Here is a 25,280-nt window from a genome sequence, read left to right on the forward strand (position 1 = left end):
GGGCGGCTTGGGGCTGTTTCTCCTTGCAGGTCTCAATTCATTTCTCTACAGCACCCACCACTGCCTTTTGTCCCCCCTCTTTCCCAGCAGAGGTAGAGACAATGGGCGCTGGCGGCCCACGACGGGGTGCAGGCCCCCCAGATGGTGGCTGGGGCTGGGTGGTGCTGGGCGCCTGCTTCGTGATCACCGGCTTCGCCTACGGCTTCCCCAAGGCCGTGAGCGTTTTCTTCGGAGAACTCAAGCAAGACTTCGGTGCGGGTTACAGCGACACAGCCTGGGTGTCCTCCATCATGCTGGCCATGCTCTACGGCACCGGTCAGCACTCCTCCCAGAGCCTCCTGGGGTCTAGCACCTGGGGTAGAGGCGCTAGCGCCTAAAGAAGCACCGTCCCGGTCCCCGCCCCTACCTTCGATGGGGAACACATGGAAGCCTCGACCCTAGGAAAGAGTGGGTAGGGCACACACGGATGGAAGTGGAAACCCGCTCCTACTGCTGGCCTGGAGGGGTTGGGTTCATTCCTGCCAGCAAACCTACACTGGGCGACATCAACCCGTAGAAGCCCCAATGCCGGAGTGTTGGGAGGGTGGGAGCCTTCAGGAGGATGGTAGTCTGGTGGCAGGCAGAGGCGAAGAGTGGAAGCCATCCTTCCTACTTTGGTTCTGGGCTCTCAAGAGGGTAAGAGATGGGTGGCCACTAGACAGACAGACACACAGACACACACACACCACCCTGTCTGCCCAGTCAAGCTGTGTGACTCAACCATAATGCCCTCTTTGTCTCTGAAGGGGCTGGGACGGGGGAGAGTTAAATACCCCTTCAAGCTCTTTCAGATCTCAGAGGGAGAAGGCAAGACCTGGCGCATTTTCTGGGGAGGAGATTGATCTAACCTAGTCGATGACCCTACTCTGCCCACAGGCCCCTTGTCCAGCATCCTCGTGACGCGCTTTGGCTGTCGCCCGGTGATGCTGGCTGGCGGGCTCCTGGCTTCCGTGGGCATGATCCTGGCTTCCTTTGCCTCGCGCCTTCTGGAGCTGTACCTGACGGCTGGAGTGCTCACAGGTGAGGGCACCCATGTCTCTCCCTGCAGGAGTCGAGAGTCCCTGCTGCAAGTCTCTCAGTCCCCAGTTTTCCTCAAAGGGGCGGCCCCTGAGTCTCCTAGCTCACTCTCCCGGTTTCGGACTTATCCTGATCCCGGCCCAGCCTGGCCCTGCCACTGAGGCCAGAAGGGGCACTCCAGCTGCGTCGCCTCGCCCGCAGGGCTGGGCCTGGCCCTCAACTTCCAGCCGTCGCTCATCATGCTGGGACTCTACTTCGAGCGGCGACGTCCCCTGGCCAACGGGCTGGCAGCGGCGGGCAGCCCGGTGTTCCTGTCCACGTTGTCGCCGCTTGGCCAGCTGCTGGGGGAGCGCTTCGGCTGGCGCGGCGGCTTCCTGCTGTTTGGCGGCCTCCTGTTGCACTGCTGCGCCTGCGGAGCCGTCATGCGGCCACCACCAGGGCCCCCGCCCCCGCTTCGCCCAGATCCGGCGAAGGACCGCGCACCCGGCGGCAGGGCTCGCCGCCGCCTGCTAGACGTGGCGGTGTGCACCGACCGCGCCTTCATGGTGTACGTAGTCACCAAGTTCCTGATGGCACTTGGGCTCTTCGTGCCCCCCATCCTGCTGGTGAACTACGCCAAAGATGCAGGCGTGCCTGACGCTGAGGCCGCCTTCTTGTTGTCCATCGTGGGCTTCGTGGACATCGTGGCACGGCCGGCGTGCGGTGCCCTGGCGGGCCTGACACGCCTGCGACCCCACGTTCCCTATCTCTTCAGTCTGGCTTTGCTGGCCAACGGGCTCACGGACCTGATCAGCGCTCGTGCGCGCTCCTATGGCACCCTCGTGGCTTTCTGCATCGCTTTCGGCCTCTCCTACGGCATGGTGGGAGCGCTGCAGTTCGAGGTGCTCATGGCGACCGTGGGTGCGCCCCGCTTCCCCAGTGCGCTGGGCCTGGTACTGCTCATGGAGGCCGTGGCTGTGCTCATAGGACCGCCCTCTGCCGGTGCGCACCATAGGAGAGGGGTAGCTAAACCTGGGAGTTGTTAGTATAAGGGAAGCCCTTAAGATCGACCTTCCAGGGATGAGGGGGAAGGCAGGCCCCTTTGCTGGAAAGCTTGGTTGGTGGACTCCCTTTATTACTAGGTAGTTCCTCCTCCAGGGATCACCCCCAGGGATCACCCTCAGGGGGTGAGGATGGAAAAGCCAAAGGTCAGTCTCCAGAAGAAATACACAAATAGCCAAGCATCTTACGCATGACAATCTTCTCAAGCAAATAATATAAAGGCCTTGTGCGAGATGGGTAGGGGAACAGGTTAGATTCGGAAGCTTAGCCCAAGTTGTGGATCCGGATCTGCCCCTGCAGAGAGCTAACCTGGACCGAATGTGTGTGGATGCTTTAGTTCAGCCAGCCTGTAAAGCCAGAACAGGAAATCAGCCCTGACTAGGGGCAGAGAAGGGGTGCTCAGATGACAGCTGGAGAGGAGAGGTGCTGATAACCCCAGCACCTGTCTGCCAAGCCTTCTGCTCATCCTGGCATAGTTCAGCGGGTGAGGGCACAGTGTGAAGGGCTGGGGGGGCGTTGCTGGGGGGAAAGAGTCACTGTACAAGTGAGGGCTGAGCTAAGACAGGAAAGGTAGAGGTGGGGACCCCGACATCTTCCTGAGTTGTCTGATTGTCCCGAGGCTCCAGAGGGCCAGGCTTAAGTGAGAGAGAGGCTTCAGGTATGAATAGCAGAGCCCAGGCTGCAACAGAGAAGAGTAAGCTGCCATCTTTTCCTTCAGAGCCAGCCAGATGGCAGAGTGGCCCAAGCAAGCTTTCTCTTCCTGCTTGACCCAATAAGAAAGGCAAAGCCCCCGAGCCAATGTGTGGGTGCCCTCTCTCAAGCCCACCACCCCAAGAGCCTCAAAGCTGGCCCTCCTGGAAGCCCAGGGACCACCTACTGTTGGGTGGACCTAGTAGGAAAGAATGCAGGTGCAGTGTAGGGCACTCCAAAACTGCGTATGGCCGGAGACAGGACTGGCTGTGAAGTCATGGTCATCAGGAAACTTCCCGAAGACCACAGCTTGGTGTGGACATGGGAATAGTCTAGAATGAAGCCCATGGAAGAAAATACAGTGGAGACTGGGCATGTCACCATGAGCTGTCTTAGCACGTGTGATGTCCTGGGTTCAGTCCCCCACAACGGAGCTAGAGATTCCCCCACATATGGAGATACCGTGCCCAGGAAGGGATATGAGCCCTTTTTTCCGGAGCACAGAGTCCCACTTCCCAGTCTGTGCTCAGGCACCTCACCAGCTCAGTTTGGACAGCTTGCAGATCCTGATGAGGATGCTGGGCCAAACCCCTATAGACCAGGTCCAGCTACACTGACACCCTGACACCCACAAGTGGAACAAGTCACTGTAGGCTTGCATTGATGTGGAGGGGGAACCTCGTAGACTATAAAAGCATCTTCAGAAGCATTAGATTGAGGTTCAGGGAGGGAAAGTGACATTCTGGGCCTCACAAGAAAGGATCCATTTGGAGTTCTGCATTCATAATCAGGAATAAAGCCAGGGCATATGTGTATCACCAGTAAGTCCCCCCCCCCCCCCGTTAGAGAAGGCCCTGACAGGTTGACACGGCTCCCCTCCCCCTCCAGGCCGCCTGGTGGATGCCCTGAAGAACTATGAGATCATCTTCTACCTTGCTGGCTCCGAGGTGGCCTTGGCTGGAGTCTTCATGGCAGTCACCACCTACTGCTGCCTGCGCTGCTCTAATACCCCATCAGGTCCAGCGGCTGAAGGAGGAGCCGCTGACACGGAGGATGTGGATGCTGAGAAGGACTCTGAGCCAATGCCTGCCAGCACTGAGGAGCCTGGCAGCCTTGAGGCTCTGGAGGTGTTGAGCCCCAGGGCTGGGTCCTCAGGACCTGAACCAGGGGTGGAAACAGTGTCTGGGCTGGGTCATGAGTCTGTGTAGACATTAGGCAGATGAGGGCCTGGCTCATGGGGAGGAAGCCTGGGGTTATCCACTGGGTACCCCATCTGCCAGGCCATTCATTCCCAGTGAAGTTGTGGGCTGACAGGAGCACAAGTTGATAAAGGAACTCTATCTACTGAAAGATATATATTCCTGTGCCTGCCAGGGCGGGGCCACCTGAGCTGGGGAGGGTTAAGAATAGCTAGAAGGGTCCCCATAAGGTCCCCTGAGCCATTGGAGTCCGTAAGGAATGGCACTAGCTAGAGACACTGGGGGCTCGCGGGGGGGGGGGGGGGATGCTATATACTGAAGCCCATTTGGCCGCCATCTGCATGAGAGATGAGAGGCACAGGGTCAGGGTCAGAGACTGACCCTGGGTCTTCTTCCTGTGCAGACTTCACAATCAGTTCCAGAGAGCATGGAAGCTGGGTGGTCAGCAGCAAAACCTCAGAGGCCCTGAAGGTGTGCATGTCCCCTTGCTGCCCTGAGTAGCCACCCCCTTAGAGGACATTCTAGTGACCCATCACTTTTAGTCAGAGCGCTGCTCCTGACAACACAGCTTTGTGTTCATCAGTGGCCCTGGCACCTGCTCTCTACCACAGGGACTTGTGGGCCATGACCTCTCAACCGGAGAGGTGCACTCTAACCCATGTGAGGGTCTTCCTGTCTCATTCTTCTAGCTAGGAGACCTCAACTGAGTTCCTAACACAAATGGTCCCTTCCCACCTACTGGTCCCAGCTGGGCCTCATTTCCATCCAAGGTTTGGGGAGCCCGGGCAAGGCTCAGGTGCTTACGCTCACCTATGGCTCCCAGACTCCAGAAGGGACAGTATTTTATCTAAGCATTTTCCTGAGAGTGCCTTCTTGACCAAACACTGTTCTAAGCCCTTTATGTTGGCTTACTGTTTCTCCTAAACCCAATGAAGTAGAATTTATCCACACTTCAGACAGGGAAACATGCATCAGGAGAGCAGAAATCAGCCCTGGGTTGCACAGAGGCCATTATTGGGTCCAGAGCTGTGGTTTGTTTGGTTGTTGTTGTTGAGGCAGGGTTTCTCTGCAACAGCTCTAGCTGTCCTGGAACTCACTTCACAGACCAGGCTGGCCTTGAACTCACAGACATCCACTTGCCTCTGCCTCTCGAGTGCTGGGATTAAAGACATGTGCCACCATGCCTGGCTTCAAGCTGTAGGCTTTGATCTGTGCCTTTGACCATCAATTGATGTCTCTTGAGAGATGCAGTGTGACCAGACAGCTGCTGGGCCCCATGTGGGTGGACAGTGACAGGCCATCTCCCTCCACCTCCAGTGCCTGCCTGAGAATCCTACCTGGTTTCTGCAGGACTGCAGAGCTCAAAGCCACAAGCAAAGGTGCTTTTCCACTTTGGACCTTGCACCTTCCTTGCCCATTCTGTTCTCAAGATGGCCACATCCCCTGTCCTAATGGGCATTGCAGAGTAAAAGAGCTGTAGGAGTGCACCACACCCAGCCAGGCAGAGCTGCCAGGCAGACTACTGCCTAAGGGCGGCGCCATCTCCCTAGCGCCCCCTGCGCCCTGAACTCAGCAGGCACTCCTGGAGTAGTCTTCCCCAGCAGTGAGTATCTCACAAAGGTTTACTTCACAACCAGCAACACAGAGGGTTGAAGGGAGAGTGCTCAATGGTGGTGGAAGAGGGGAGCAGGTGACAGTCAGGCTTTGGGACCTGCAGACTCAAGCTCAGGCCCCACTGTTCTCATGGACGGTCCTGAGCCTCTCAACCCCAGATGCCACGGGAGCAAGAAAGCTGCTCCTGCAGGTGCTGCGAGAGATGAGTGATGGACACAGAGAGAACTGCCTAAGCCTGTGCCCCAGCTCCCTCATGACCAGAAGGCAGCTGAGATCTGGTTGCAGAGGGTCTGAGCCATTGCAAGGAGCCTGTCCATTCTGTCTGGGTTTCTGTTTATTCAATACAGGCCCAGCATTCAGTCCTTGAGGCTAAGTCAGGAACAAATAAATATAGGCTGCCAAGGTTTGCATGTGGACTCAAGGGGCCGGCCTCGTATGCTGGCCCCAGCCTCGGATGTCCACCCAGCTCCTGTTCCCTGTAGGCTTGGCACCACCGAGGTACTCACAGGGACAGGTCCTGCGCTCTGCCTGCTCCAGCCCCTCCTCTTTTCTGTCCAAGGCCCAGCTCTCCCTCCGGTTGGGAGGTGGGAAGGAAGGATGGAGGCCAGAGTCCAGGTCCCAGGCTGCAGCCTGGATTCACTGTGCAAGGACAGAGGAGCAGGGAGGCAGGCGCCCCGAGCCAGCAGGCTTTTATGCGCCACTATACGCCTTCGCTGTCCTACAGTGGCCCCGCCCCGCTCCCGCTGCGGTCCTCCCAATGCCCTGCCCCCCAGGTTCACTTGGGGGGGCACTCAGGAATCACACCAGCTTCCGCCCTTGTCCATGGGCCCAGTGGCCCCACGTGCATCCTTGGACACTTCCCTAGCTGCCCCATCCTCCTCATCCTCGTCCTCATCCTCTCCATCAGTGAAGCCACCCTGGGCAGGGCCATAGGCTAGAGTGGTGTGTGCCAGGTCCACCTCAATGGGGAAGACGTCGGCGTCCCGCAGCACTGCATAGCAGTCGTTGTAGTACTTGGACATGGTGGACACGAAGCGCTGCAGCTGGAACACGATGTCCTGGACTGGGGCAGAAGGTGAACAGACAGGCCCAGTGGCTATGGCTGCCTCCTTAGGGAAGATCTAGAGCTGGCCTGTCCTTCCTGCTGGGACACTTACTGGGGCCCCTGGTCTTAGGATGGGTGGAAAGGGACATAGCCGAAGGCTTCCTGGCCCTGCCTAGTTAGCCATCTAGTCCTCCAAACTCCTAGCCCAGGAAACAGAGAAGGCTGCCTGAGTGAGTGAACCAGGGACCCAAGCCCTGGCCTCAACCCAGCCAGGTTCTGGGTGGACTCCTACCAGGACCTGGTCCTGGAGCGTAAGGGAGACTACCCTCTCTAGGCCTCATCTCTGATCCAGAGAGAGAATGGCATCCACCCTGGGGCTAAGTGCCGGGTAAGGGGTAGTGCACAGGCCTCTAATGCCCCTTACCATGCTTCTGGTCCAGCAGCTCCATCTTCTCCAGCACATCCTTGCGCATCTGGGAGAACCGGGCTCGAGCCTCCTGGCGGCAGCGCAGGATCAGGCGGTACTCATAGTTGCCTGTGCTCACTCGGTATAGGGGCTCTCCTAGGGCCTGCAGCAGGCAAGCCTGTCAGCTCTCTTGGGTGGATCTGGGCCTCCCAGGGACAGATGGGGTTGGAAGGCTGCAGGGCTGGTCCAGCTCATGGCTGTACCACAGTGGCCCTTCAGATGCCAGTGACAGACAGAAGCTCAAAACAGTAACTTAAGAGAGAGAAATATCAACCACAGAAACACAAACACAGCTCACATGAAATAAATACTGGTCAAAAAATGGACCCTGACTGCAAACAAGTCACAAACTAGAAACAAAAACAATGAAAAACCACCAGGGGCTGGAAAGTGGCTCGGTGGTTAAGAGTCCTCGCTGTTCTCAGAGGCTGAGCTCAGTTCCCAGCATCCACGACTGTCTGTCATTTCTGACCTCCACAGACGCCAGCCATGCAAAGGGACACACACCTTAATCCCAGCATTTGGGAGGCAGAAATCCAGGTAGGTGGATCTCTGTGAGTTCGAGGCCAGCCTGGTCTACACGAGCTAGTGCCAGCACAGGGTCCAAAGCTACAGAGAAAACCTGTCTCAACCCTCCCCCCCAAAAAAACAAACAAAAAACAAAACAAAAAAAGCAAATGGACACACATACACACACACACGTAAAACACTCATGTATATAAAAACAAAAAACAACTTTTTTAAAAAACCAAAGCATAGCTCAGAAGTGAAATCAGTAAGCTTTTTTCTACAGGAGCCTCACAACCTTGGGGTACCTGGCCTAGAGAGTACTGGGGAGTCGGCCACTTCATGACAAACTAGCTGGTACTCCAAGCCAGAGGAGCTGGTAGGATGGGCTGGCAGCTCCAAACTCTAGGAACTAAGACCCCAGGATGCCCGACACACTCAATACTCCGGCAGACCTAGAACCCTCTGAAGGGGCAGTGTGGGCACCCCAAGCCCTCCCGACATCAGTGGGGCCCCTTGGGTACTCACGATGCAGCTGTATTCCTCGTCGTCCATCTCCTTCACCTTCAGACAGTAGGACTGTGTGGGGTGGAATGGAGGAGGCCAGGAAGTCAGTGGCCAAGCTTCCTGGACTCCCACCCTCACGATTCAGCTCCCCTACCATGCCTCCCTGTGCCCTCAGGTCACCTGGGAACCTGGACACACCAAGAGAACTGCAGCCATACAGGTCACCTAGCTCTGGACCACCTGGGAAAGGCTGGAAGCAGATACGGACAGAGGTCCAGGAAAGGGGTAGCAGAGAGATGAGGCACTCCCCTGGGACTGCAGGCCTGAAGGCTTGAGAAATCCAAAAGCAGCTCTGGGGATTGGAGGGTGAGGCTCAGCGGTACAGTACTTGCCTTGCATGCATAAGGGCTCTATCTCCAGAAGAGCAAAGATCCAAAACCCAAAAGTACTGTGTGGTGGTGCTGGCGAAGCAAAGGAGCTTAGGAGCTTCTTGAAGGCATGCTGTGCACAGGCCTGTCAAGGCTCTGAGAAGTACCCTAGCAAAAGCCTGAATACTTAACAGTTCATTCTCTTGGCTTCTTTAACAATCTGATTATCATTTAGGACTCCGAATGTCCTTTGAAGTATCCCAGACCTAGTCTGAGCCGCTGCTAAGGAGCTCAGGGAGTCCCAAGGGACAGAAATGACAGAATGAGAGCTTTCCTGCTCCCAGGTTCTAGGTAGCTCCGAGCTCTCCTGGTGTGGAAATGCAGAGTCTAGGCTGCTTCTGATGCGTTAGGCCTTCAATCCCAAACTCCTGACTCAACAGAGATCTGACCCCATTCTGCCTGCCAGGGCATGGCTACTAGCCTCAGGGCTGGCCTCCAGGGTGGGTGCACTGCGGCTGGCCAGACACTGCGCACACTCACCAGGGACTCCAACTTCACACCCAGACACTGCAGACCCTCACCAGGTACTTGAACTTCACACCCAGACACTGCAGACACTCACCAGGTACTCGAACTTCACATCCAGGTATTTTTTGATGGTGAGGCGTGTATCAGGGATGGCTTTATTGAGGTATGTGTTCAGGTCCGTCAGCATCTAAGAGGTTGGGTGACAAACGGCACAGATATGTCAAGGGTAGAAGACTATGTCAGGACAAGGGCACATTGTGACCCAGCAGTCTTGAGGTCAACAGGAATGCAGGAAGAAACAGTTACTGATGGCTGGCTGGCCACAGCGGTGACCAAGCTAGTGTCTGCATCCAGCACCTGACTCCAGCCCAGAACCCCTCCTGTGCTAAACTGTCCCTCCTGCTCTGGCCAGCGGGGCATGCTGCACTCTGAGGGACCCACCGGTTTGATGGTTTTCAGGAGCCGAATGCCAAACTTCTCAATGCTGCGGTGTGCATCAGCAAACTTCACGAATGCCTCACTTGCTGCTGGCTGCGGCTCCCGCACCCCAATCACAGAGAACACGTCCCCAAAGGCTGCATGACAAGTTTGCCTTGAAGCCCCCACTTGACCCCCTAATGGAGAAGCCAGGGGCTTGCTGGGCTGCAGGACAGGGGCATGATGAACAGAAAGCCCAGGTCTGCTTGAAGGGTCTACATTAGAAGGAGGTACATCTTCAAGAGGCCTGGACCATACTCCCCAGGAGCTGCATCCTCATTCTGAGCTTAGGCTCTTTGGGGAGCTAGTTTTTGTCCCCCCAACCGACCAGAAAAGGCTAAGTGAAAATCTACAGTGGTCACTCCAGGCGAAGGCAGAGTGCCAGGCTGAGAATCTGGACCCCTGGGTTCAAATGCCAGCTATCCAACCTTGAGCCCTGGGCACACTTCCTGTCTGGGCTTCATTTCCTTGCCAGTTAATGGGGTTGTGTCTTTCCTGCCCACATGGAACTGAAGAGACCACATGAAGAGACGCTGCCGGCACTGTAAGTAGCAGCAAGGTGCGTGGCATCCTCCAAAGGCCAGCTGGACCAGATGCTCCATGGTCATTGCCACCCAGTGTGAGGCTGGAGGTCAGAGCTAGGTGTTGGCCTTGGCATAGGGATGAAAAGGGCCCCAGAGAGGAACCTAACCACACCTCACTGTTCGGGGTTACTGAGCCCTGAGGGACAGGGGTTTGCAGGGTCACATGGCATGTCTGGGGATGCCATTACCCCGGTGCGTCTGTGACAGCTCATAAAAGGCGCGTAGGAGATTCTTGGTGTGTTCCGTCATCCCTGTGGGAAGAGACCCAAGTGACAGAAGATGGAGACAGAAATCAGGGATCACATTGGCCCCCCAGCCTCACATTCCACCTGATGTCTTCACTGGGCATTAGGTCCCCAGGCTTTTCCCCAAGGCCTGGGAATGGAGGCTGAGTTGGCCCTCTATGAAGATCCCATGTGACAGGCAACTGGGATTATGTATGACAGCCTCCTAGGGGATCTCTCTGGGTGGGTAGGAATTTGGAAGGACGCCTACATCCACTCTCTAGGACAGGGTCCCCAGGGCAGAGCAGCAGCAGGCACTTGGTGGCTACCTACCTTTGTACAGCTCGGCAGTGCGCTCCAGCTCCTCCAGCCGCTTTACCAGCCCGTCTGTGGAGGTCAAGAACAGGGAGGGTAACAACCCAGCCCAGCCCACACTGGAGAGGGAAGGGTAGCCCCCTGAGCCTCTACCAAAAACAGAGGGTTTAGGGTAGAGTATGGGCCCCAGGCCTTACTTTCAACTCCCCAGAAAACATCGAGAGGCAAGAGTCAGGCAGAGCTGCCTCAGGACCCATGTCAGGAGCCTCCCTCCACCTACCACCGGCTGGGCCAATCCAGGGGCTGATGGCCTTTTCAATATAGGATCTTCCCTAAGTCATGAGTGTATGAGGGTGAGGCCAGACTCAAGGGTAGCTTCCCATAGGCCCAGAAAGCAAACCCTGGGCCAGCAGCCAAGGCTCCCCACACAGCCATTAGAGAGGAGAAAGGCCTTTTGGTCATGGCCAGGTGGCTGAGACGACTGCTCAAGACTGGCTGGAGTTCGGGGAAAGAGATCCGGGAGGGCTTGGAGGAAGGTCTTACATTAGAAGAATTTGCTGATCACAGCCAAAAGCCAAACAGACATAGACTAAGTACCCACTTATCTCCCCAGCTTGCCAAATTCACTTGACCCCTTGCTGCCAGAGTACACAATAAAAGCCCAGAGTCCCAGCCGGGCCGTGGTGGCGCACGCCTTTAATCCCAGCACTCGGGAGGCAGAGGCAGGCGGATCTCTGTGAGTTCGAGACCAGCCTGGTCTACAGAGCTAGTTCCAGGACAGGCTCCAAAACCACAGAGAAACCCTGTCTCGAAAAACCAAAAAAAAAAGCCCAGAGTCCCTCTCAGACTAACTGAGCTAAGCTGAGGAAGACAGAGACCAGACCAGCTGTCTGGGAGGAGCAGAGACCAGACAAGCTGCCTGCAGAGGCTTGGACCAACTGAGCACCTGGAAAGGATACTCTCCAACCTGTCGAGCTGCCTGCAGGCTGTGCAGTGCGCTCCAGGGTCCCAGCTTTGTGGGCTGTCACTCATGCTGAGGTGGGCCTTGGTGATGTAGTTGTCTCTGAGTCACTTATGCTCCTGTAGGGACCTCTCAGAGATTCACCAAGGTAGACTTGGGTGATAGCTGTATCTGGTCTGCCGTGGGCTCCCTATCTGGAATAAGCAGACATGCGCATTGCAGCTCCTCAAGTAAAGTTTCGTCACCAGTTCGGCTACCACCCAGGCCCACAGCCAGGCCTTGGGTTGGCCCACCCTAGCATCGACCTGATCTAGGACCTTCTAGAGCTCATGGAAGAACTGGTCCTGTGGAACAATACCCGCAGGATCTCCAAGACTTGCGGTGGCCACAGGATATCCCAGAGAAGTTCTGGTGAAGCTCCAATGATGATGGTGTGCCAGACACCAGAGGCCTTGTGCCAGACCAGTGACTTACTGCAATGAACACTTGCCAGTAAAGCTGACAGAACAAAGGGGAATACCATATGCCACACCAAAGCCCCCAATGCCACCAGGACGAGTGGAGAGGTGTGGAGAGGCGGGAAAGGAGAAGCAAAGAGATCATTTTGTTGTTGTTTTAGGTTTTTTTGTTTGCTTGCTTTGTTTTGTTTTCTTTTGTGGGGGGGGCACAGCAGGTGTGAAAGGAAGATATGGGGGTGAGCAAAATTGGGGTACATGATGTGAAACTCCCAAAGAATCAATAAAGAATTAAAAAAAAAAGTAGGACTCTTAGCTTCTTCTCCAGCACCATGTCTGCCTGCACTCTGCCATGTCCCACCATCATGATGATGGACTAAACCTCTGAACTGTAAGCTAGCTCCAATTAAATGTTTTCCTTAATCAGAAAAAAAAAAAAGAGGTGGACTGAAGAGATGTCTCAGTGCTTAAGAGCACTGCCTGCTCTTCCAGAGGTCGTGAGTTCAATTCCCAGCAACCACAAGGTGGCTCACAACCATCTGTATTGAGATCTGGCACCCTCTTTTGGCCTGCAGGCGTACATGCAGGCAGAACAGTATATACACAACAAACAAATCTTTAAGAAAAAGAAAAAACAGTTTTGTCACACAATACCACATTAGGTAGTGACCAGAATAGATTGGGGCAGGGGGTAAGGGAACAACAGCCACCTCAGCTCCACAGGGGCTGGGGCTAGAAATGGGAGGAGGCTGACAGGAGGGCAGAAAGTATTACAGACATAGATTTGGGAGTGCAGGGAGCATGGACCTCCTTAGCTTCCCAACTCTGATCTGTCCCCACCTTTCATGAGAGGGGGAACCCTGACCAGGCTTGAGAAAATCTGCAGCCACACAAAGTCACCCTGCTATGAGCTAGCACACTGAACACTCCTTGGCCCTTCTACAGCCTGCACCTGTGGGCAGGGACCACTCAGCCTATTCTACAGAGGAAGCTGAGTGATAGGCAACTTGCCTGGAGTCATAGAGCCACGCCTAAGCAAGCAGAGCCCGGCTCCCCAGGCCTTGGTGTGTTTGCTCAGGCAGGGGTTTTTGAGCAGGAGGGGAGGGACACGGCACACACGGAGACTTCTCTCTGGACAGGAGAGCTGGCTGTGTGGGGGCTGTGAATGGGAGAATCAGGGGAGGGTGGACACCTTAGAAGTCTTCAGGAGGCTGTGGGTCACCGCAGCCTCCAGGTCCTAGCTCCCTGGAACACAAGCACATGGCCAGCAGGCACAGTTGTTTTTAGCTGGGTCATGGGACATCATGACAGCTTCAATTTAGAAATCCTATTTACAGCCAGGGAAATTGCAAGGTTCGGGGAAACAACAACCAGTTCTAATTCCATCTCAATGCATGGTGACTACAGTAACAAGGATTTATAGGCACCATGGGGCTGAAAATAGCAGCCGCCACTTTGTACCCCATTTGGAACACGCTCAGGCCCCACCCCCACTCTCCCAGCCAATAAAGCCCGTGTGCCCAGCTGAGCCCACGGTTTCCATGGGTATTTTTGTCCTCCCCGAGTACACGCATAGCACTGCTATTTATAAGCATAGGCTGGCGATGGCAGGAGCAGGAGCACGGGTTCTATCGGCCTCCTGGGGAGACATCCAGTGCATGCGTCTGCCTGTGTGTAAAGTGCCCGCACATGGCTTCTCTGAGCACTGGCAAAGGAAGTGGTGACAAAGGTGGCAGCGCCACCTCCTGGTCAAGGGCAGGACTGAGGAGGACAGCACAGGAGCAGGACAAGTGTGGCTGGGCAGGGAGCATGCTGACAGTAGAGTGGGACTCAGCCTGGTCAGGCATCCAAGCTGGAAGGACCTGTCCTCCCAAGTCTGTCCCCTCCCCACCGCCAGGCAGTGACCTAAAAGCCCACAGCTGACAGTTATAGTAGCTCTTGGAGGGTAGAAGAGGACCCCAGGGATACAAAGGTGTGCCTTGGCTGTCCACGTTGAGGCAGGGAAGTTAGCTTGATGGACAGCTGACCATCAGGCTGGCGGGAGGAGGACTCACCATTGCACAGGATGGCACGGCTCAGACCCAGGGCATCAGCTGTGCCCGAACTCATGTTCTCCACTAGCCGGTGCTTGACTTTCTTCAACACTGGAGCAAGAGAGAAGGGGCCGATGAGTGTGCTGCTGACCAGGCCATCTAGGCCTGAGCCCCATCACAACTGCAGGCTGTGCCAGCGGATGGAGAAAACTGGCCTGGGGCTTGGTGTCTGGAGCGGTCAGGAAGCAGGAGCGGTCAGGAAGCAGCGGCTCTCGGCAGTGTATGTCCTGGGCTACCTGTCCTACTCAGCTCCATCTTGGAGGAGCCGTACAGGTAAACATGGAGTGCTTGGCACAAAGTGAGACCTGCTATCTGCCAGTGGTGTCTCTGAGGGCACAGAGCTTGTCCATGCTAAGCAGTAGCTGACAGCCCAGACAGAGGGGGCCTTGTCCCTTCTCCCTTCCAGGCAGCATGTGAGATGACTTGTGCCAAGGCAAGGCTCTGGAGGTGGGTTCTCAAGCTGATTACATCACAGTAGTAGGCATCATTAAGTGTCACTGGCTGGTCACTGCATATAACCAGCTAAGGTCTTGGAAGGGCTCAAGAACAAGAATGTTAGACCAGGTGTGATGGCACACACCTTTAATCCCAGTACTTGGTAGGCAGAGGCAGGAGGATCTCTGAGTTAGATGCCAGCCTGGTCTACAGTGCTACTTAGATAAACACCTGGTGAGCTCATTTGCCCTTAGCCTCTGTCCTAACAGGCTGTGGGCTGTGGTGAGCACGGGCTGATCTTGGGGTTCTGCCAAGAGACTGCCAAGTCTCTTGTGCCTTATACTTTGTCGCGTGCTTGATCCAGAAGAAGTGGCAGCTAACAATTGCTGTCTCAAGGCTGCTACAGAAGCAAGATCCTGCCCTTCCAGACAGACAACCTGCCAAATAGCCACCCATAAGGCCCAGTTTGCACCCTAGACTTTCTAGAAGTACACGACAGGAGAGGCCATGACACACAGGCCAAGGTCTGGCATTGGGAGGTGTAAAACACAGGGTAGTGAGAATGCAGGGCCAGGGGCCTGGGAATGGCTACTGCCAGCCATTCTGCCAGCTTGGACAGAAAAAGCCAGAGCCCATGGCACATGGCTGCTCTGGCCTGGCTTACCAATGTCCAGGGACATGCCCTGCTTAGGGTCCGCCTGCAGCTTGTTGTAATGGATGGTCACCTCCCCCTGCAAGAGCAGCACAGACACAATTAGGACAGCGGTTGCCAGCTCCAGGCCCTCCCAGAGATTATTTTTTACACGTCTGCACTAGAACACCAACAAGAAGAAGCAGGATTTCTCAGGGACTCCAGTCCTTTGTGAGGACTAAATACCAAGGTGACTCAGGAACAGGACCATGGGAGACCAGGGTGGTTTTTGTCTGAGTGGAAGGGGACAGTGGGGCTGAAGAGATGGCTCAGTTCTCAGTACCCACATGGTGGTTCACAACCATCTGTAACTCCAATGCCCTCTTCTGACTGCCAAGGGCACAAAGCACAAATGTGATGTACATACATACTTGCAGTCAAAATGTATATAAAATAAATTTATCCAATAAAAAAGTATTTTTTTTTAAGGCAGGGGATAGGAGGAGCTGGTCTGGGAGCCTTGGAGGATAGCGACAGGAAGGGAAAGGCACTGACTGGGGCTGTACATAAGCTGGGCCCACCCTTGACTCTGGGACTGCCTGTCATCTGTGGTTTTGCACTCTTCATGCGGCTCGCTCACTGGCTTTCCCAAAGGTCTCCAATGGCTCAACTGCAGGGGAACAGCAAGATGGCCATGCTTGTTTTGACAGTGACAAGGACACTAGATCAAGCAAGGCTCTCAGTGGAACATCTGGGGTGGGGAACTAGCAGGAGGGAAGGGTGTGGGCTACATCTGGACAGGAGATGCCTGAGCTTAGGGTTCTTTGTTGCCTGAAGTCCCTGAGGAATTTGGGAAGCAGTCCCCACAACAAAACTCTAGGGCAAACATGGCCCAGCTGTGGTCACTAGGATTCACTGACACAGGGAGGTCACTGTTGGCATCTAGCTGCCTCTGCAGTTCCAACCAGGAACATCATAGTTTGTCCTAGTGTTTAGCACTTCTGGAAGCTTAGAGGGGCTCAGAATAAGTCCCAAGAATTCTTAGCATTTACTGACAGTCCAAGGGGCCCAGGAGATAGAATTATATCCCTCATATTGCTATAAAGAAGTAGGCAGTGACCCCTAAGCCTGCTAGGACCCTGGCAGTCTGGGTGGCTCAGCAGGGACCTGACAGCCTCTGCCTCACACTCTGGAGCAAGCTTCCAGCTGCTCCCTCAGTGGTCCAGCTGATCCTGCAAGGGTCCAGCTGCTCCTGCAGGGACCAGCTGTTCCCACAGGGGTCCAGCTGCTCCTGCAGTGGTCTTACCTTCACCTCCTGGATCATCTTCGCCACCTCTACTTTGGTTTTTCCTTTGATTGACCTGCCATTGACCCCGGTGATCTCATCACCAGCCGCCACCGTGCCATCCAAGGCTGCAGGCGTGTTGTCAAATACCTGCGGATGTACAGGAAGTGGAGGACAATGGGATGGACCTGGAACCTCAGCAGGCCCTCTCTCTACCTCAGGCAGTGCCAAGAAGACAAGAGGAAAACTCCCCATTCTTGAGAAGACAGACTGTGACTCCCAACAGGTGAGATTCTTTCTCTATATAGGAAATACAGGGGCCCTTAAGGCCCTCGCACCTGTTCCTTAGTGTCACTACCTTCCATGGCTTTTCCAACAATGCTGCTCAGCAGCCAAAAGCACTTCTCAATTCCAACAGCTACTTTGGTCTTCAAAGAACAGGCCAGGGATGCTCTGAGCAAGGGTCCTATGCCTGTGAGTCCTTGTCCCAAGCTAACCCCTTCACCAGGACTTGTGCTCACTGGCTGTGAGGTGGTGACAGTGAGAAGACAGCTGTCTACAGGGCACACACAGACTCAGGGGCACACAGATGGAGGAGCACAAACTGGACCGGAGAGTAACTACAGAGATACCACACTCTCAAGGAAAATCTGAGGGAACCAAGAGAGCCCAGGAGAGTCAACAGTTTTGTGTTCTAGTTGGATTGGCTAGGACAGGTTTTCAGATTCCTGTTCATGCCCAGAAACTCAGACATAGACTTTCAGGTTTGAGAGAGAAATTTCATGGTGACTGAGGGATGGCTTATTAAAATAAACTGAGTAATTGACTACAAAAAACCCCCATCAACCTGGAGAAAGCACCCATGGCAAGAACTGAGACACTTAACTCAATATTTTGAGTTAAAAGGAAACTACAATACAATGAACTCTAACATCACACTAGGCAAAGTAAATCCCCAGTTCTGCTTACAAGAGTCCCTAGAATAGTCAAAGCCACAGAGACAGCGAGGAACATGGGAGCTGTAGGGACTGAGGAGAGGGAGTCAGCGAAGAGCTCTGGACTGAACAGTGGTGATGGCTGCACCACATTGCGAATATATTTTAATGCCGCCTAAGAATGGTTAAGAGAATAAATTTTGTGGTATGTGTATTTGTGACAACTGGAGAACAAGGGAGGCAGTAAGGATTTTACAGGGTAGGATGCCATCAGAGAACAACATAGGAGACCCTCATCTACTGGAGAGTCCACAGAATCCGCTTTCCGAGGACCCAGCACAGCACGAGCGGCTGCTGCCTGCAACTGTCTCCCTGACACCTCAGTGCAGGAACGACCAACTCTGCAAGGCTTGACAGGTAAGAATAAGCACACATAAGTAAAGGTCCCCAAAAGAAATGGGACACTGTGCTGGTGGCAGTGAATAACGAGGTGACACCATCAAACTTCTAACTAAATCCAGTGAGATGTTCAGTAGAAAAGGGGGCTTGCTACCAAGCCTGGTGAGCCGAGTGCAAACCCTAGGACTTACATGGCAGAAGGATAATCGACTCCCACATGCCACACTTCAGCCTGCACATGCGCCATGACGCAGGAGCCCCCCCCACCAAATAAGTGGGTTTTAAAAATCTTTATTGATGAATAGATTTTTGATACAGGATCTCTCTACATAACCCTGAACTCACAATCTGCCTGCTTCTGCTTGCCTACTGCTGGATTAAAGGTGTGGGTCACCAAGTCCAACCTTAAAGTCTTTATTTATTTAAAAAATAAAAATTAGGGAATGTAAACTGGGTAATGATGGTGCCCGCCTTTAATCCCAACACTAGGGAGGCAGGGGCAGATGGATCTCTGTGAGTTCAAGGCCAGCCTGGTCTACAAACAAGTTCCAGGACAGTCAGAGCTACATAGAGAAACCCTGTCTTGAAAAACTAAAAATAAAGAAAATTAAGGGCTGGGAAGATGACTCGGGGTTAAGAGCACTTGCACTTGCGGAGGACCCGAGTTCAGTCTCCAGCACCTATACTGTGACTCCAGCTCCAAGGGATCTGATGCCCTCTTCTGACCTCCATGGGCACCAGGCGTGCATGTGGTGCACAGACATACATGCAGGCAAAGCATTCACACACATAAAATATATAAATCTAAAAAATGAACATTTTTCAAAAGTTCTGATTGAAACTTACCCAAACCTAGCATTAATTTTAGTGATGGAGATGGAGCCAGAGCTCAGTCACTCTAGCTGTGTCCCCTAGCACTGAGCCAGCAGAGCCCTTTGACCTTTACTCCTGAACTTGAGCTCAAGCTAACGCTGAGGACTAAGGGAGCAACACTGAAGGAAGTCTCTAGAATGTGCACTGCCCATCTGCCCATCCTCAGAAAGCCAGAGGACATGCTCCATCCCGATGGAGACGGAAGCCACAAGGGGGACCCTGGGACTGGGAATGAAGAGCAGAGGTCTCCAAGGGGTTAGATGAAGACAGATGAAAGTCTGAACAAAGAGGGGAAGACGACTGTGGAAAGTCTGGGAAAGCAAGAGGATTGCACAGGGGCAAATAGCAGGAAATACCAAAGAAAGGAGAGGCTCTGCTCAGAAAGAAGTACAGGCTGAGCATGGCCGCATGCGTCTCAAAGTCAAGCACTTGACAGAGAAGCTGGAGGATCAGTGGGTTCAAGGCCAGCTTCAGCTACAGGGGAAATTAGAGGCCAGCCTAGGCTACATGAGATCCTGTCTCAAAAAAAGAAAAAGGAAAAAAGTCACCAATTCAAGACTAAGGGAGGTGGTTCAGCAGTTAAGGACACTGGCCACTCTTCCAGAGGACCTGGGTTTGAAACCCAGCACCCACATGGTGGCTTACAACTGTCTGTAACTCCAGTTCCAGGGCACTCAATGCCCTCTTCTGGCTTCCACAGTCACCAGGCACAGATGTGGTACACAGGCACACATGCAGGCAAAACATTCACACACATAAAAAATTAGCGAATAGGGCTGGAGAGATGGCTCAGTGGTTAAGAGCATTGCCTGCTCTTCCAAAGGTCCTGAGTTCAATTCCCAGCAACCACATGGTGGCTCACAACCATCTGTAAAGAGGTCTGGCGCCCTCTTCTGGCCTTCAGGCATACAGACAGAATATTGTATACATAATAAATAAATTAATTAATTAAAAAAAATTAGCAAATAAAAGAAAGGAAGGAAGACACCAGCTCATCAGAAAGTTCAACACAAGCGTTCAGAAGGGTGGGACTTGTTTCTGTCCCTTCTCTATCCTCTTGGTCTCCAGAGCTGGCCAGGGATTTGAAAAATGTTTCCCGAACGTTGAGGTGTCTGTGATGGGAAGATGGATAAGAGGGAGATCTGCGGCTTTAGAAGAGAGCTGAACTTGCTGGGCGGTGGTGGTGCACACCTTTAGTCCCAGCACTCGGGAGGCAGAGGGAGGTGGAGATCTCTGTGAGTTTGAGGCCAGCCTGGTCTACAGAGTGAGTTCTAGGACAGGCCCTAAAGCTACATAGAAACCCCTTCTTGAAGAAAAAAGAAGATATTTGAACTTTTTATCTCCTGAACCAAGAACAAGGGATCAATCAAGAAAACGAGCAACAAAACCAGAAGGGCTAGAGAGGTGATTCAGCAATTAAGAGTGCAGCCTGTTCTTGCAGAAGACCCAAGTTCAGTTCCCAGCCCTCATGTCAAGCAGCTTAGCTTCAGAGGGACCTGACACCTGTTCTGCATGGACATCTACACGCAAGTGCGTGCATGCGTGCACACACGCACACAACTAAAAGCAATAATAAAAAAAAGCAAAGCAGGAGGAGCTGTATCTGCTGCAGCAGCTGAAGGGGAGGGTGAGAGGAGGGTGGGAACTGCTGGTGACACGGGCCTCTGTGCACTCGACTCGCTATAAACGAACAAAGCAAACCTCATGTTATGATGCAGTTCGTTCAAACAAACCCGCCCTTCAGGTCCAGAACAGATGGGCCGGGGGAGTGGCCCTGAGGCTGAGAAGGCACGAGGTCAGCAGGGACCTGAGAAAGGTCTCCCTCAGTCTCCTGGGGCAGAGGAGACAAATCACCCTCGAAGGCAGAGGTAAGAGCGGATGATCCTCCCTGAGGCCTACTCTGCTGGGTGTCCCACCAGGAGAGACAGTCTGGATCCTTCTAAGGACACAGAAATGTAACTGACTGGTCACCGCAGTGGACAGATCACCAGGGCAGCTTCCTCAGGAAAACCATGAAGTCGCTCCCCTAACACCAGCACAGCAGCTGGGAAAGGCACAGCTGCCGGAGAACCACTGCACCTGTGTCTCGGTGAAGCCGCATAAGGGCCTGCCCCTGGACTTTGCCGTTCTGCTGCATTTTCACAAGAACTCAAAGACACTTGTGCTTACATAGTTTACTTCATTCATGTACTTGGTTTTGTTTCTTTTGAAACACAGTCTCATGAAGCCCAGTACACTTATTTAATTTTAAAAATTTCATGTGTATGTGTGTGAATATATGCATGCAGGGACTGGAGGTGGCAGAAGACGGCATCTGATCCCATGGAACTTGAGTTATAGGTGGCTGTGAACTGCCTGATATTGGTGCTGGGAACCAAACCTTGGTTACACACTTTAAACCCTCATTTTCCACATGAGAAAACTGAGACCCGGTGTGGATAAGAAACTCACTGGTATTTAGGGATAGACACGTGAGTCTCGGGCTGCTACTTTGTTTGTTTGCTGACACTAGATCTCGAGTAGCCCACGTAGGCCTCAAACTCATTCACTGTGTAGCCGAGCGTGACTGAGAGTGGCTGATCCTCCCTGCCTCCACCCCCAAAGTGCAGGGTTACAGGTGTAGGCTGCCACACCCAGCAAGGACATTATTATCTCGTAGCCTTCCTACTTCAGTTGGCAAGCAGGCTCACTAGAGACTGGTACTGAATGTCTGTTACATGCTAAGACACTGGCCAGCACCGACTTCAGTCGGACACACATGGTATAAGGCCAAGAGTCTGCCAGATAGCCAGATCAGAACCTGCTGCACGCGAAGAACAGATGGAAACGGAAGAGGCACGGGGTCAGGCCCATTAAAGCAGTGGCCGGTCTTGCAAAGAATAGAGCTCAGAAACGAGGAGGACCAAGGAGATGCCTCAGCAGGTTGAGTGCTTACTATGCTAACCTGATGGCCCGATTTCAAGCTTGGGATCTTACAGTAGAAAACTGACTAACAGAATTGTCCTTTGACCTCTGAATGTTTGCCACACATGAGGGCACCCATACTCATACACACACATCAGACTCACATAAACATGCAAACACCGATCGTAAAATTGTAAAGAATGGAGACAGACAGACCTTTGTGCATGTGTGTGCTGGGCTGGTCTGCCACTCTGCTTCCATTCTTCAGGAATCAACTTTTTTTTTTTTTTTGACTCATGTCTGTCTGTGGCCTGGAATTCACCTATTAGTCTAAACTAGCTGGGCAGTGAAGCCCAGCATCCCCGTCTCCATCTCCCCAGCACTGTGGTGACAAGCACATACTGCCACATCAGTGCTTGACTCAGGCACCTGAGATCGAACTTCGCTACTCCAGCCTGCGCGGCACACACTCTCCCGACCGAGCCATCTCCCAGCCCTGCAGCCGGGCTTTCTGAGTGGAGAAATGAACCTCTTTCTGTCACACGCAAGAAAGGAGGCGACTTGCTCTTCTGTCACACGCAAGAAAGGAGGCGATTTGCTCCACCCAGGACCCTGCCCCCACCTCCAAAGTGCACCTCATACCTGGACAATATAGAGGCAGGGACAGTACTGGGCCCCTCCTCCAATGCTTATCCCAATCAGGTTCTGAGCATCCTTCTGCAGGGTGACCTTCCCAGGCACAGTGGGGATTCCTCTGGAAATAGAAGTGAGCGAAGGTGAATTTTGGAGAAAGGGTGACTGGAAGGAGCAGGCGACACAAAGTAGCCTCTGCCTCCCTCAGCCAGAAAGAGCACTGTCACCAGACATGCTCAAGAGTCGCGCAGCGGAAGGGCCGGAGCCCAGATCTGCCACGGTCTGCCCTGGGACTCAGGTCAGGCATTTCCTCTGCTTCTGTTCCTTCACCCAGAAAATAAAATGAGGCTCCCTGATACAAGAAAAGGGCACGGAAGGCTCTCTCCATCCTCGCCAGAGCGGGCAGTGCCAAGGAAACAAATGCATAAATTCAGCCAGGCCCCATCCTTTTCCCCTTCTAAGGCACATCCAGGACATCATAGCCAGTTGTCCAACCATGCTCCAGCCATGTCCCAGTTATACTGCTCAGTTACCAGCCAGCATTCACGATCAGTGAGCTTAGGTGTGTCTCGTGGTGAACAGGCTCAGGTGTCAGCTTGGTTACTGAAGACCGATCACTAGCAACCAAGGGCTGCTCAGCCCTTACAAAGGACTAACACACAAGGCCATGAGATCTACTCCTCGCTCTGAGAGTACTTTCTAAAGGTCAGCCAGATCTAATTTATGAAAGTCTACCTTACTGATCATCTATGCTGGGGAGGAAGGTCGGTGATGTTCCCATGCAGCCTTTGCAAGCAAGCTGGCTCTGCTGCCACCTTTGGAACACCTTCCCAGACCACCCCAGGAGGACCACTCCGCCTGCTGTGCTGTGGATGGATCATGCGCACATGGCCTGAATCATTATTATCCGTTAGCCTATCACACACACACACACACACACACACACACACACACACACACACACACACACACACAGAGATGAACCTACTCGAATGTCCAGACCTATTTCTGCTTCCATACCCTGAGAAGTAAAAGTGTGTGGCTAGGACATCCAAGGACAAGAGGGACCTGGGTCCTCAGCTCCCAGATCTTGAGGAAGAAAATACTCACAATTTATCCTCCTCGATGTCATAGTCTAAGTCTGCAAACATGGTGCCGAGAGTTGGGGCCGACTGGCTAACTGCCCAGCTCGGGAGGGGAATGGGAAACTGGGTTTGAGAGAGAAAAGAACACGGGGCTTCAGGGAACTGAAGTGCCCAGACGCCAGCACCAAGCTCCCACCCCTCCCTCCTTCGGGACAGCAGGCCTCTGGTCCTCCCCTCTGGACTGGGGTAGGGAGCCTAAGGCTGGAAGGGGAGCAGGTGATTCTTACTTGGTACAGAGGAGGACCCCAGGCCAGGGCGAAGGGCTCGGATTCCAGAGTCCGCCCCCACGGTCTCCAGACCCTTGGGAGCCGCTTCGGTAGCTCACCGAGAGATTCGGTCCCACAGCCGGGCCTGGGCCAGGACGGCACCTGCACCCACCTGCCGTTCCACCTGGCGGCGACCGCGACTGTCGCGTCACTTCCGGTACAACGCGGAAGTCCCGCCTCTCGCTTTGGGTATTTGCCCCAATCCCTGCAGGCAACCTCTCTTTCTCTCTCTCCGCTCCCAGCCTCTCTGAACCAGGAAAAAGAACAACTGTTGGTGGAAGTTCGCTGTTAATGTGAAAAAACGGGAAAGGAAGGAAAGGTCTAAACATGTTGGCGGACCCCGCCCTAAGCCCCGCCACCATCTTGGGGAGGGAAGGGCTCTTCCCGGCTTCCTTAGCGGCACTCTGGGGACCACTTAGGCCCGGCGGTTGCCAGGGCAACGGAAGCATCCTGGGAACGGCGAAGTTCAGTGAACTGCAAACCTCGCGTTCACATTTTCAGTACCACTTCCGAAGGAAAGCCTGTGATTCCCCTACCACCGAGCGCCAGGACTGGAAGGTTCCCGCAAGATCTCAGTCTCAGAAAGAAATTAAGTACCTGAGAGAGGCCGTAACTTTGTTCGGAGATGCTTTACAGTTGGTGTAAGAACAAGACCTTGGTCCTGAAACACCTACCGCCAGTTTGGGGGTCCTTTGAACATTTGAGCTAAACTTGGAGCCACGAGAGGTAAATTCAGTGGGCTTTTAAAGGGCAGATTTGGTTCGTCTTTCCTGCATGTACCCCGGTTTCCCCACAAGCATACTATTAGCGTTCAGTAAACGTTTCTGAGGTGTTTTGACAAAAGATCCCTCACACCGAACCTCCTTCCTTAGTCCTGAAGGCCCTGGAATCCTAATAAAGGTACAGCCCCCATGTCCCTGAGGCTCAACAAACAGCATCAAAGCTTCCCAGCTTGGGAGGCCAATCTCATCGGCCCACCGACGCCTGCTGCCGGTGATCATGTTAAATAAGTTCGCTGGAGGAGAACGGCCCTGCTAGGACCATTGTTGGCGCCCACCTCATCCAAGCAGAGTGGGGCCAGTGTCCTTATCCAGCTGTAAGGGGGTGCATCGAAGAGGCAGGGAGTCCTTGTGCTCACAGGCAAGCACTAGCGGAGTGTTAAACACGCAGGGCTGTTTCTTCAAAGGGAGAGATGTACAACCCGTTTTCTGCCCAGAAGGCTGGGAATGGAGGTGGTTAATTGCTTGGTGACCTTTGCACTATGTGCACTGCTGAGACCACACTGGACACCTCCCCGGACCCTTATCTTGAGCTTGTTTTCTCAGTTAATCTGTCAAAGGCATCTCTACAGAAGACATCCCTTGTACTTTACAGAGTTCCAGTGGGGTCATGCCTCGGGCTTTGATGTGCATGTGGCTGAGTTAATCATCACCCAGAAACTTTACCGAATTGTGCTGTGATCCCATATGCCAAAAATAAACTCAGGAGCAGACCCCAAAAGTTTGCACCAACACCAGCCACTGAGTCACTCATTCAAGATGTTGAACCAAACTGCCATCTTGCCTCTCCTGTATTGATACTGCTCTGTTCAGAGGCCGTGGTGTTCACAGAGACCCCTGCCAGGGTATGGGATAACTATCCACC

General features: G+C 53.7%; 2 protein-coding genes across 3 annotated transcripts; one reads left to right on the top strand and one right to left on the bottom strand.

Moving 5' to 3' along the window:
• Window positions 1-101: 101 nt before the first annotated feature.
• Window positions 102-3,995, top strand: Slc16a8 (solute carrier family 16 member 8). The gene is made up of 4 exons (XM_075959454.1): window positions 102-315; window positions 916-1,059; window positions 1,258-2,037; window positions 3,676-3,995. The coding sequence occupies exons 1-4, from the start codon at window positions 102-104 to the stop codon at window positions 3,993-3,995; spliced, it is 1,458 nt and encodes a 485-aa protein (XP_075815569.1).
• A 1,917-nt stretch (window positions 3,996-5,912) lies between these two features.
• Window positions 5,913-23,835, bottom strand: Pick1 (protein interacting with PRKCA 1). 2 transcript variants are annotated; one of them, XM_075959911.1, is made up of 13 exons: window positions 23,696-23,835; window positions 23,336-23,433; window positions 22,235-22,346; window positions 16,503-16,631; window positions 15,230-15,296; window positions 14,092-14,181; window positions 10,640-10,693; window positions 10,271-10,333; window positions 9,463-9,596; window positions 9,116-9,208; window positions 8,147-8,197; window positions 7,070-7,214; window positions 5,913-6,663 (listed from the first exon to the last, which is right to left on the bottom strand). In XM_075959911.1, the coding sequence occupies exons 2-13, from the start codon at window positions 23,374-23,376 to the stop codon at window positions 6,392-6,394; spliced, it is 1,251 nt and encodes a 416-aa protein (XP_075816026.1). In that variant the 5' UTR covers window positions 23,377-23,433; window positions 23,696-23,835; the 3' UTR covers window positions 5,913-6,391. The 2 variants fall into 2 exon arrangements, with proteins under 2 accessions (XP_075816026.1, XP_075816027.1); XM_075959912.1 differs by having other exon boundaries at window positions 23,598-23,795.
• Between the last annotated feature and the right edge of the window lie 1,445 nt (window positions 23,836-25,280).

Source organism: Microtus pennsylvanicus, chromosome 2, assembly GCF_037038515.1.
Source record: "Microtus pennsylvanicus isolate mMicPen1 chromosome 2, mMicPen1.hap1, whole genome shotgun sequence".
Taxonomy (NCBI): domain Eukaryota; kingdom Metazoa; phylum Chordata; class Mammalia; order Rodentia; family Cricetidae; genus Microtus; species Microtus pennsylvanicus.